At 41.4% G+C, this 12,536-nt stretch overlaps 1 protein-coding gene across 6 annotated transcripts in view; it reads left to right on the forward strand.

Annotated features, from left to right (window-relative positions):
* Positions 1-4,871, forward strand: part of ATP8A1 (ATPase phospholipid transporting 8A1) — a 449,033-nt gene extending 444,162 nt beyond the window's left edge. For all 6 annotated transcript variants that reach the window (XM_033946346.1, XM_033946365.1, XM_033946336.1 and 3 more), the window contains 2 exons: positions 738-829; positions 3,934-4,871. In XM_033946346.1, the coding sequence (XP_033802237.1) occupies positions 738-829; positions 3,934-4,031 (190 nt within the window). In that variant the 3' untranslated portion in view covers positions 4,032-4,871. The remainder of the gene's footprint in view (positions 1-737; positions 830-3,933) is intronic.
* Positions 4,872-12,536: the final 7,665 nt, after the last annotated feature.

Raw genomic sequence — 12,536 nt, forward strand, 5'->3', positions numbered from 1 at the left:
ACCCCCCTACAGCACCCTTTGCGCGGTCCAGCAGCCCCCTCTCTTCACCCACCTTCAGCACCCTTCACGTGGTCCAGGAGCCCCCTCATTGCAGTCCGAGCATCTCCCCCCCTTTCTTCCCCTTACCTTCGTGGCAATTTTTTATTTCTTTCAACAAGCAGCCAGAGCCTTGAAGTCACGTGTGGCTGCTGGGAACTTCTCCTCTGACCCAACTTCCTGTTTCCAGTTGCGTCAGAGGAGAACTCTCCGGCAGCCACATGTGACTTCAAGACTCCAGCTGCTTGTAGAAAGAAAATTAAAAATTGCCACGAAAATAAGGGGAAGGGAAAGAGGGAGATGCCCAGAAGGAGGGAGGGGACTGCTGGATCACGCAATTGGTAGGACCCAGCCGCATCCTTACCTCCACCTGTAGGGAGAACCCAGGGATCTATAACACTCCAGGGAGAGAAAAATACCCTTTGTACCTTTATGTAACTCACCTTGAACTAAATCCCAAACTTGATTATGCATTTCCCCAAGTGAGTATGCCATGGTATACGGTATTCTGATTCATACTCTTATCACTGCAAATGTTACATATAGACAACTCATATCAATCAACACTGTAATTGTTCATTTCTCTTAGGTTGTAGATGTTGATTAATTTTATGAAATCCTGCTTAAAATCCTCATATTCAAACTACCATCTGTAATTGGTACAATGAATTATGTTACAGGATTTATGTTTTCCATTGTAGTTTAACCGAAAGAGCTCAACTACTGAAGAATGTCTTTAAGAAGAGCAGTGTGAATTTGTACCGTTCAGAATCTGTACAGCAAAACCTGCTTCGTAAGTGTTTTCTATTTCTAGCTTAGATAATAGTAGAAATCTGTCATCTTGTTTTTGCACTACATTTCAATCAGGCTGAATCTCAGTACCCATCTCTTAGATGCATCTCTTACCATAAAGAACAGTATTTTAGTTTGTTGGGGGGGAGGGTAAGGTATTTGTATTTTTTTGTTTTTGCAAGTGTTACTGCAAGAAAACAGAAGGGAGTAGAATGCTTTTGACATCTAGGCACTGAATCAGTAACTACTTGTCCATGTGTTTCAACTTTTGCAAATAATTTGCTTTTTTCATTTCTCACAATTTGGTGTCCTGCACTGTATGATTTGCTTAAGCAGAAATGGTTGAAAGAAAAATCTTTTCTCTGAACCCAGGGAATATTGGAAGTAATAATCCAAATATATGAGTTATCTGCTCTATTCTTATGCAAGTCTATAATGTTGTAGCCTAAAGGTAAGAGTAGTGGGCTGAGAACCAGGGAAACCTGATTAAAGTTCACTGTAGCTAGTTGTGATGATGGACAAGACACTTGGGGCTAGATTCACTAGGGATCCAATCCGTGTTCGGGGGACTAATTCACAAATCGATCTCATGCAAATGAAGGTGATCGGAATCACGCCCCCAACTGACTGCAGGGATCGCTGAATAGTGATCCAGACGCATGCTCAAACCATTTGTAGATGATCTGCATTTGCGCTGGCCCTCCGTGCCCGGCAGAGCTTTTTACTTTTTTTTTCACAAGCCCGTGATTTTATCCCGCTTTAAACCCGCACGTTAAAACCATGGACTTGCACTGCGGGAAAGAGAGCAGATGGGGCAGAGAACAGGAGATCAGGCCAAGAGCAGATGGGGCAGAGAGCGGTCAGAGATCAGATGGGGCAGAGAGCAGAAGAGCGGGCCAAGAGCAGAAGGGGCAGAGAGCAGGGCGGCAGAGGGCAGGGCAGTCAGAAAGGACCTGAGCGACTGGTCCTCAGCAGTCGTTTATTTTTGGATTGGTCAGTCCAGTCAGTGTCCATCATTTTCTTTAGTAAATCGCTTCCTGCCTACTAAAGAATGACACGGTGGCTGTTACTAGTGGCTAGCCGCGGGTAGCCTGCCAAAACGGTTGAGAGGGAAAAAGTGCTTACTGCAGGCACGGGGACAAAGCCATCCACTGCCCCGTGGAGCGGTGAATGGATTTGTCCCCGCAGTTAATGGAGGGACTGCATGTGGTCCCCTCCATCCAACCTACCGAATCTATTTCCCTCCCTCCTTCCCCCTTACCGTCGCGGCGTGTTTGTAAAGTAACTCGCTGAGCCTGCCTGCAGTTGTGTGTGTGTGGGTGGAAGCTTCTCCTCTGATGCAACTTCAGGCTCGGCCAGCTTCAGCGAGTTACTTTACTAACTCGCCGTGAAGGTAAGGAGGAGGGAGGGAGATTCTCGGGCCGCGCAAGGGGTGCTGAAGGGCGGTGAGGTAGCGAGAGGGAAGGGTGGTGGTGGTGGTGGAAGGAAGACGCTGAAGGGAAAAAATGGGGAAGGCAGAGTGGGAAGACAGAGTGGGGAGAAGACGCTGAAGGGGAAAAAATGGGGAAGGCAGAGTGGGGAGAAGATGCTGAAGGGAAATGGGAATTGGAGAAGACAAGTGGGCAGAAGACACTGAAGGGAAATGGGGATTGGGGAAAACAGAGTGGGGAGAAGACGCTGAAGGGAAATGGAGATGACAGAGTGGGGAGAAGATGCTGAAGGGAAATGGAGATTGGGGAAGACAGAGTGGGGAGAAGACGCTGAAGGGAAATGGGGAACAGAGAGTGGGGAGAAGATGTTGGAAGGGAAGAAGACAGAGATGCCAGACTGTGGGGCAGCGGAGGGAAGAAGATGGGTGCCAGACTAATTTGGAGGGGGGGGAGAGGCACTGTAATAGAGCAAATGGAAGACCCTGAATGGACAGACAGTGGATGGAAAGAATTGATTGAGAAGATGAGGAAAGCAGAAATCAGATAACAAAGTTAGAAAAAAAAATTATATATATATTTTTTCTTTTTTTGCTTTTTTTAGGCTGTAGTATATTAATTGTGTTGATAAAAATTTATAAACAAAGCCCTGCCAGCTGAACATCTCTTTCTCTAGTTCAGCAGCCATAACTTTGATTTAAAAGAGAAAGGGAGTGTGAATGTTGTGGGTTGTAAGTAAGGCCTTGTAGTGTTGCTGGGTGTGTGTATCGTTTGTCCGTATGGGGCTTGTTTTTGAGTGAATAAGGGACAAATTTTTTTCCCCATGTCATTCTCTACTGCCTACATTTGAATGCCGTTCCCCCTCATTTGCATGCACTGATCGGAGAATGATTGGGACAGAGGTTAGTGAATCAGGTTGGAGGGAAATCGGGTTCTAAAGGAGTCGCTAAGTAGTCGGAACTTGATCATTGGGCTTAGTGAATCTAGCCCTATGCCCCCATTTCCTAAGTTACAAACTTAAGGGCCCTTTTACTAAAACTTAGGACACACATCATTTAGTTCATGCTATTTTTTACCTTTGGGCCACATGGAATCCTTAGATTGTTAGCCCTCCAGGGACAGGAAAATACCTACTATACCTGAGTGTAAATTGCCTTGACTTACAAATGAAATGCATGAGCTAAATCCTAAATTCTTTCTTATTAATGTAAGCTGTTTCACAAAGGCATATAATGGTAGAAGGGGATATCACCTTCTGCTCTTGAGATCTTGCGTTAATTTTCATCATTATTTCTTGTCACCTTACACTAGCTAAAAAGCAGTGTGTTCAACATAAACTTTGATGCTGTTTTTACCAAGTTTTCATTTCTCTTAAAAGTGATGTATAATGTGCCATTCTTAAATTCAAGCACTGTGTTTGCTTCTAACATCCAAAGTAATGCTGTGATCAAGAGGATGAGCATTTTCAGTGAGGTATGAAGCCTAACTTCCAGGAATGTGTAACACTGCATCAAGCCTTTCTTGACCTCACAACTACAGAAGCAATAACTTGGGTGCCTCTGTTTATGCAGTCCTTTACTATAAAGGTTTAATCCCGTATTGAGAGCTCACTCCTAATAGTAATGTGAATGCTAATTGGTAACAAATCAGTAACAATTTTCCTCTTTTGCCTCTCTAGATGGATATGCATTCTCTCAAGATGAAAATGGAATTGTTTCACAGTCTGAAGTGATCAGAGCATATGATACCACAAAGCAAAGACAAGACGAATGGTGAAGAGAGACAAACCACAATGATTCAGTTAGGCCCAACTGTTAGATCTCATCTTGGAGATCCTCAAGCATCTGTGCATAATGTACTGTCTCATTATTGTAAGGACATGAATACTGTGCAACTGTACTGTAACAAACCACTTCAACTTTTTAACAAATATTTCTCTGTTCTATATTAAAGAGAAGTCAGATTTTACCATGTAGCCTGCCCAATTTCTAATTTGCAAGGGGGCTGTTTTAGAATTAGACATAACCACATATCATAATTTCCAAGACGAGCAAGTAGCATGATTGCTTTTCAGCAAAATCAGTTGCAAATGTTGAATACTATATATATTTTATTGACTTGCAAGCAAAAGCCTTTGATTTCTGTGGGATTTCGAAACCAGCAGATTTTAGGAAATGAACTCCCTTCACTGCTGAAGAATTAAAAAGACCCAGATTCTGTAAATGGCGCCTGCATCAGCCAGCGCCTTCAAAAATGGCACCGGCTGTGGGTCAATCATGTGTAGGCACCATTAACAGAATCGCAGCTACTGAAAACTTAAACGCTGGTAATGTAGGCCAGGGTTTTACTGGTGTTTAAGTTTGATGGAGAATCGTGCATAGTGGCACCTAAGGTCATCTCCGTCCCTAACCATGCCTATTTTGATCTTAGGCACTGCTAGGCACCATGCTTAGATGTGATTTCAGCGCCTACTTTCTAACAACTTTTGAATTTGTTTTTGACGGCGCAGTCAATTACTGCACCAATTAAAGCTTTTAAGTTAAGCGACGGTAGAATCCAGGCCAAAATGTTTTAGATTTTGTGTCAAACTGATCTAATAAATGTTTGCCAAAGAAATTTAGCAGTGTTCTCATTTCCTCACTGGTTTGCTAATAAAGTTAAATATCAGGCTTGTTTCGGAGATCCCATGCTTGATTCTCTGTACTTGAGAAAGATAGAGCAAGAAGACAGTGTATGACTCTGATTCAGATTGCTCTTATGGAACATATTTTAAAATCATGATGGCATTATGCTTTTCTTTGTGGTCCTGGCTCCTCTGATCCCTTAAAAGATGTGTGAATTCAAAGTGCCTGCTTAGAGCTGATGCCATCCCCTGTGGCGTGTGGTGCTTCCATTTGCAAACATCTAAATTCATTTCACTTTGCTTTGTCATAGTTTATTTACTTCTGCTGTGTACATTCTTTCTCTGTTAGCATTCAATAGTTTCCTAGACCTGAGTAGTGCTTGCACCCTTAAGCAAATTACAGTACATGTAAGAGACATTGGATCAGTTAGCTAGAAACTTTTAGTAAAACTAATTTTCATCAAACAGAAGTTAAATTTCCTTACAAAAACAGCCAATTGCAAGAAAGCTATTAGGTATATTTGTTCATGTAAGTTTATTGCATATATATATACAGTAAAACCTTTATAGTCCATGTCTTTTCCAAACTTTCCTGTTCTTTCTAAATCTTTTCTCTTTTTCCACATCAACAACCCAAGCAAAAGAACATCCCTCCTACTTTTCCCTTTTGTCAAATAAAATCAGCATGAAGGTTTTTCAAAAACCTCATACAAAATAAATTCAAGTGCATATTTGAAACCCATTTTTAAAATCTGAGGTGATGGTTTTCTTGTATTCATTGCCAATTTAGTATAAATGAGCAATGATTTCTTTTGCTTTTTTCCAGAATACCTATGCAGAAATAAGTCATTCATATTTTTATGTAGTTCTACTCACAACTGGCATCCTTTTAAAATATGCTGGTAAATGCCATATATCATCATTTTACCTAAACCACTTTATATTGGTGAAAGAATTCTTAGTCTTGGCCTGAATATTAATTCTGTGAAATGTTTAGGTTTTTTGGTAATGATACGAATAACCAGTGTAAAAAAATCCATTCACCTAATCATATGACAGCAGACCACACAACTTTGAGACCATTCAGCTTATTTTTTAACAGTTTGACATTAACACCAGTTGTGTCACATGAAACTTAGAACTACATTGTTACTGAAATAAACTCACATCTACAATATATAATTTAGAAAAGTGACTGTTCAAAGGAGCTAATATAGATATTAACAAGTTCAGTGCTGTTCATAACACTTGGTTTTGACTTGAGCCCTTATGTCTTGCAACACTCCTGCCCCCAGTCTTACTATTTAGGTCTGCCCATGCAACTAGTATAACCCAATGTCTTCTTTACTAGACAAATATGAGGCAGCTCTTCCCATGCCTCAAAAGGGTTTAACACCTGTCTACTGCTCATTTTATATTGCATAGTGACCCGGAAAGACATTCCTCCTTCATCTTTCCCCAGAACCTGGTACCTTGAGATATATTTATGTGGGATATGAGATATCTTAGCATACCACTTTTAGTAAAACTCGTTTTAATCAAGGAAACACCTGTTTATCCAAACAGAAGTTCAGTTTCCTTACAAGAACAGCAAATATGTCTTCAAGAAGCATCCAATATACCTTAAGTTTTGATATTGTTGAGAAGTTTATCAGCACTATTTGGGTCATAATCCAAGAAAAGGAACCAAGTCATAGAAAATGAATTATTCAGCTGGCTAAGTAACCAAGAAGATGCTGATTCAAATGCAACAAACCACATCTTTCTATCATTTAATTTGCCGGAGATATACCATTTCGATTGACGATATAATTCAACAACTAAATAGAACCCAACTGGCATTGTTGCCTTATTTCTCAAGTAAGCATGCACTAAGACTTGGTACCTTTTCTTAGATTGTGGCACAAGTGTGTCAGCTTTTTTATCTGCTAACTGTAATTATAAAATAATTGCTTAATAGAGTGGTCCACCTTACTACTAGCCACAGAATAAAACAGTAAGCTAGGTATTTATTCAGGAAGCAATGAATAAAATGAGCAGCTGATAACTATTAAACCAGTCCGTCTGTAAGAGATTTTGGCCATTCCAACCCTCCTTAAAGGGCTAAAATTTCCCTTTTAAACAGAAGGATTAGAGATATTGGCATTTTCAAAAAAATAGAACAAGATTTTTTGAAGGCCAGTTAATGCTGTCTGCTGCCATGCAAGTGTTATTTTTTAAGTGAAAACAAAATTATATTTTTACCACATTGGAAACAAAATGTGTTGTATTTGGCTACTGTAAGCAGTACTTGATTTTATGTACCTAATTTCAAAACAGTAGTGATCCAATTGACTTTTTGCCACTCATTTCAATAGATGTTGTAACTGAATGCATGTGCTGTACTTATATCCCTTATCAGTATAAACATTACTAAATATACAGTATTTCAGGTTCTAGAGGGTTTGAAAAATCTGAAGATCTGCTTTTGAGCAATGACCAAATAATTGACATCAAGCATAAAGCAGGCTGTTGTACATCATGGCTTTGATATGTCTTTTAAAGAAACCCTGTGCTAATTAATTCCATACACACAGTGGATGTGCCAGTGATGGTTAGCTAAGATATTTGCCAGAATACTGCTGCTTGTTTGATATCAATCATTGGGGTGGAGGAGTGGCCTAATAATGCAGTGACCTGAGAATCAGGGGAACTGGGTTTGATTCCCATTGCAACTCCCTGTGACTTCAGGCAAGTCACTTGAACCCTTCATTGCCCCAGGTACAAAATAAGTACCTGTATATAATGTGTAAACTTCTTTGATTGTAACCACAGAAAGGCGGTATATGAAATATCATAGACAGTTTTAGAACTGTTCATATAATATTGCCAGAATAGGGTGGGGATCTTACCAAGTTCTAGTAAGAAAAAGAAATTGTACACATGTTCTGTGTATATAGGGAATATTTTCTCTTTGCCACATAATGATGTATCACATCTAAATTTATTTATTCAATTTTCTATATTGTTCTCCCAAGGGAGCTCAGAACGGTTCACATGAATTTATTCAGATGCTCAAGCATTTTTCCCTGGCTGTCCCGGTGGGCTCAGAATCTATCTAATGTACCTGGGGCAATGGGGGGATTAAGTGACTTGCCCAGGGTCACAGAGAGGAGCTTGGATTTGAACCCACAACCTTTGGGTGCTGAGGCTTTAGCTTTAACCAGTGCGCCACTATAATCATTTTAATCACACCTCAGGCAGATACCTGGGAAGCTCAAATATGTATGGGCTACAATTTTTTATTGAAATGTAGCTATTCGTGTTTTTATTTAAATCCAAATCATCAGTGTAATGGTTTTATTGAGCGCTCTAATGCCACAGTACAGCACAGCACTTTTCAAGCTGAAATTCTTCTTGATTTGGGAGTTTATATTACACAAGTAGAAGTAATTGCTTGGCCCACCCGTAAAGACATTTCCTTTTTGTTGTTGTTGAATTAAAGCATGTCATTGAAATAACATATTAGAATTAATCTTACTGAGGCTCAGATGCACAAAAGGTTTCCTTGCAAGTAAAACTAGTTTTAACCAGTCTTACTTGCAAGGAAACTCTCCTGCCTATGCTCTACAGCAGTGGTCTCAAACTCGCGGCCAGGGGGCCACATGCAGCCCGCCAGGTACTATTTTATTTATTTAGTTTTCTATACCGTTCTCCCAGGGGAGCTCAGAACGGTTTACATGCATTTATTCAGGTACTCAAGCAGTTTTCCCTCTCTGTCTCTGTCCCCTCGGTATGTTTATCATAAATCACAAAAGTAAAATAAAACAGTTTCTTGATCATATGTCTCTTTAGCTATAAATTACAATATTATTATTAAGACAGCCAAAAGGAAAGATTTATAAACTATAAAGAGTTTTACCTCATGCAAAATTGTAATTTCTTTAATAAGACATTGACTATTTTTCTGAGGCCCTCCAAATACCTACAAATCCAAAATGTAGCCCTGCAAAGGGTTTGAGTTTGAGACCACTGTTCTACAGGGTTCTCCGTGACTGCTACCGATTGTCATAGTGGCCACCGAGAATCCTATGCTAATGCATTACAAGAAGCTTATTAGTATTCTAATGAGTACTCCATGTAATGCTCTAAACGTTTTGCCCACTTTTTACGAGCAAAATTTACTGGCAGAATCTGAGTTGTTGCTGCCTTACTTTCCTGTCAGTGCCTGAGTGCTGACCTGCCATGGCACTAACAGAAAAATAAGGTTAGAGCTCAGACCCACTTTTCAGCTGATTCTGGGCTTCCCCTGCTGTCTCCAGAGCCCTGAGCCAGCAGTGGAAGCTCCAATCAGCTGTTTTTTGGTTTTCTTTTTTAATGGGCACAGCTGTTATATGTGCCTAACACACAGCTGCACCCATTGGGGGGGGAAAAAAGACCTCCAACCCCTCCATGCTAGCAGCCCCCCTGACACCCCCTACCATTTTTGCTAATCAGTAGGAGGGATACCTGACACCCTTCTGACAGCTCCCCCCCCCCCCCCATAACTTGAATGGAAGACTGGCAAGATGGATGCCCACTCCCTCCTGCTAGCAGGCCTGCTTCTTCAAAATGGCAGGCTTTCTCCTTTTCGGTAAATCATGGGATGCACTGGGAGGGGCTTAAGGCTGTGATTGGCCCAGGTGCCTAAGGCCCCTCCCACTGATTTCAGGTGTGGGAGGGTGTCAGGGGGTTCCTTAGGAGTGGGCAACCCTCCTGCTAATTTTGGGTGGGGGGGGCCTCCTCAGGCAGGAGGGAGTGGACAGCTGATGAGCTGGAAGGGGAAGCCCCAAACAGCTGAGTGCAGGGGAAATCCTGAAGCCAGTGACTTTGGGAAGTCCTGCTGGCTCAGCTGATGGGGATTTCCCTGTCCGGATCAACTCAGCCAGCAGGGAGAGCAGCTGTATTCTAATGAGCTTTCCTTGTAATGCATGAAAGGGAAAGAGCCCCCCCCCCCTTCCAATGAAATTTTACCAGCAGCTCTGGAGCTGCCGGTAGCTGTTGTGTGTGTGTTGTGCACTTACATAACACACAGAAAACATCTGTGCCTCTCTAAATAAACAAACAAACAAAAAACCTAGCCTGCAACTAGCTGCTGTTCTCCTTCCCTCTGCCCAGCTGATAGTGGCTCTGGAGCCCTGACCAGCTGAGAGCTAGCAGCCACCCTCTGCAGAGGAGGAGAACGGTGGCTGCAGGCAGGGGGAGAAGCTGTGCCTAGCCATTGCTCTGTTATGGAGCTACTCTGCACAAATAGCATGCAGTGGCATAGTAAGGGTGGCAAGGGGAGTGGTCCACCCCAGGTGTTGGCACCCCGTCTCTGCCTTCCCTGCTGCTTCCAACTCCCCACCGCACACGCACCTTCACTTATCCCCCACCCCACTTCTAGTTCTTTGTCACATGAGCAACTCCAACCTACTGCTTGCCAGTTCTCCCTCTGATGTCACTTCCTGGCCCTGCACCTAGGAAATAACTCCTCAGAAGGAGAGCCGATGCTGGCAGCAAGTTGGTGGTGCTGTTTGCGCCGGTAAAGTTAGAGGTATTGGGGGGAGGTTCAGGGCATGCGTAGCAGGGAACAGGTAAGGAGCAAGGGGGCAGAGATTTGGGTGGCGGAGAGATACCTCTCACCCTCACTACACCACTGTTTGTATGTTGTTTGTGCATAGCCCTGTAAAACAAAAACCCCTCCCAACATGATTTTTCTACTGTATTGTTGGAGCCTTGTTCATTTTGCATGTGTTCTGTCTACACCAGTCAGCATTTTATAGGTAGGGCTATTCTGAGCTCGGCATGGCTCTTGTCAACCTTGTCACTTTTTTCAGCTGTCCCTTGTAAACTTGCTTTGTAGGTTGTATGCAGGCATTAAAATGCATTAGTCGATCTTTGTATTTACTGGATGATGTTCACTGTCTGGAACCCACCAGAGGAGGATTATCTCTACCATTGACACTTATCAGCTTTTTTTCAATCGCTGTTTAGTTCAGACTCTGGAGGGAAAGGATGGACGAACCCACCCTGTCTTCTATAATTTGAACAGTAAATTTGTTACCCACAGTATTGAAATGTTGAGTAATGTTGAAGTGTTTTGTTCGTAGAAGCCATATATGCAGAACTATTGTGTGTTATCGTCCTTCAAACTAATTTTATGCTTATTTCAGTGTTCATTGGCCTGCTGGGCAGCTACTGTGTAAAAGCAAAGTCTAAATTGAAGATTAGATAGAATTTCCCAGCCCTGCTTACCATGGCTGCAGAAAGTTTTGTGGAGATTTGTGACGCTGCATGACTGCAGTTTTGAATGTATTGATGATATTTCCCTCAGGATGTTGTTTTAAACTTGACGTTAAATGCACTGTTCTTAAATTCTTAACTTTGTTAACTTTTCCAAACGCATTCAGTTACGTGTAATTGCTATGTATCATTGGCATTTCCTGAATGTGCATGATTTTCAGCATAAATTTTAAATGTTTTGTCTTCTAACTGTTTGAAAAAAAAAAATCGAATAAACTTTGACATTAAATAACAAAAACATGGCACAGAGGATTTCATTCACACTGCAATACATAGATGCACTGGGACCCATGACAGAGGAAGAGGAACTTGAATAATCTAGCATGCAAATAAATCACTTTTGGAGTTTAGGGGCTCCTTTTATGAAGCCACGGTAGCGAATTAACGCACGTACTAGTGCACGCTAAACCGCCGGATACGCTAGCCGATACCGCCTCCTCTTGAGCAGGCGGTAGTTTTTCGACTAGCGCGGGGGTTAGCGTGTGAATAAAAGGAGCCCTAGGTGGTTATAGGGTCCTTTTTTCGGGTAGGGAAGGAGAGTGCATTGTAAAACCAAATGCACAGCAACAGCAGTGTACCCATTACTTTGCCATTCAGACTACAGTAATAAAGCTGTTTAGAACAATTTTTGCTTTTATAAGTTGCTACTATTGTTTACGAATGATAACAGATTTTTAGAAATAAAAACGTAAGTCTTATATTACTCCACTGGATTGCACAGAACCTTTATTTCTGTGCATTATACACAAAAAGGAGAGAATTTCTGAAGAGATTCTATATAGAGCTCATAAATAGTCATTGGGGTTTCTTTCCCACCTATGTACGCTGGTCTTATTTCTCTTCTTATATAATTATTAATATCTTCGATTGTTACTAAACTGCAAGTTAAGATTTTATATCGTATATTTCGCTTGTGAAGCTCTTGACAGGGAGAACAGGAAATTCCAGGATGATATTATTTAGCTTACTTCAAGACTGTGCTTTAGATGTCAGAAATATATTTTGTTTTATAAATATGCAGTAGATAAAAGGAAATGAAAGAAGAAATGCTTTACTTCAATTCCTGGGACGGCATTGGGAATTGGATTTATTATTCATGATTTAAAGTTTACCTATTTGGTTGTCAGCTAAAATGAACACGTCTTGTTATGAGCGTGATGTTTTCATAAAAGCCCTAGAGGTATTGCATTCGCTTCCTTCTCGACTTCAGCTTCTGTTATTTTTTTTTTTTTAAAGGGGGGGCGAAATTGCAGAAGGCAGTGAAAACAGGGTCCACAACACTCACGGTAAGAAAAGATAGACATTAGGCCAGAAATCCGCGCTTTTAATGTAGTAGTGGTTTTTTTGAGGTTTGT

This window comes from Geotrypetes seraphini, chromosome 1 (assembly GCF_902459505.1).
Source record: "Geotrypetes seraphini chromosome 1, aGeoSer1.1, whole genome shotgun sequence".
Lineage (NCBI taxonomy): Eukaryota > Metazoa > Chordata > Amphibia > Gymnophiona > Dermophiidae > Geotrypetes > Geotrypetes seraphini.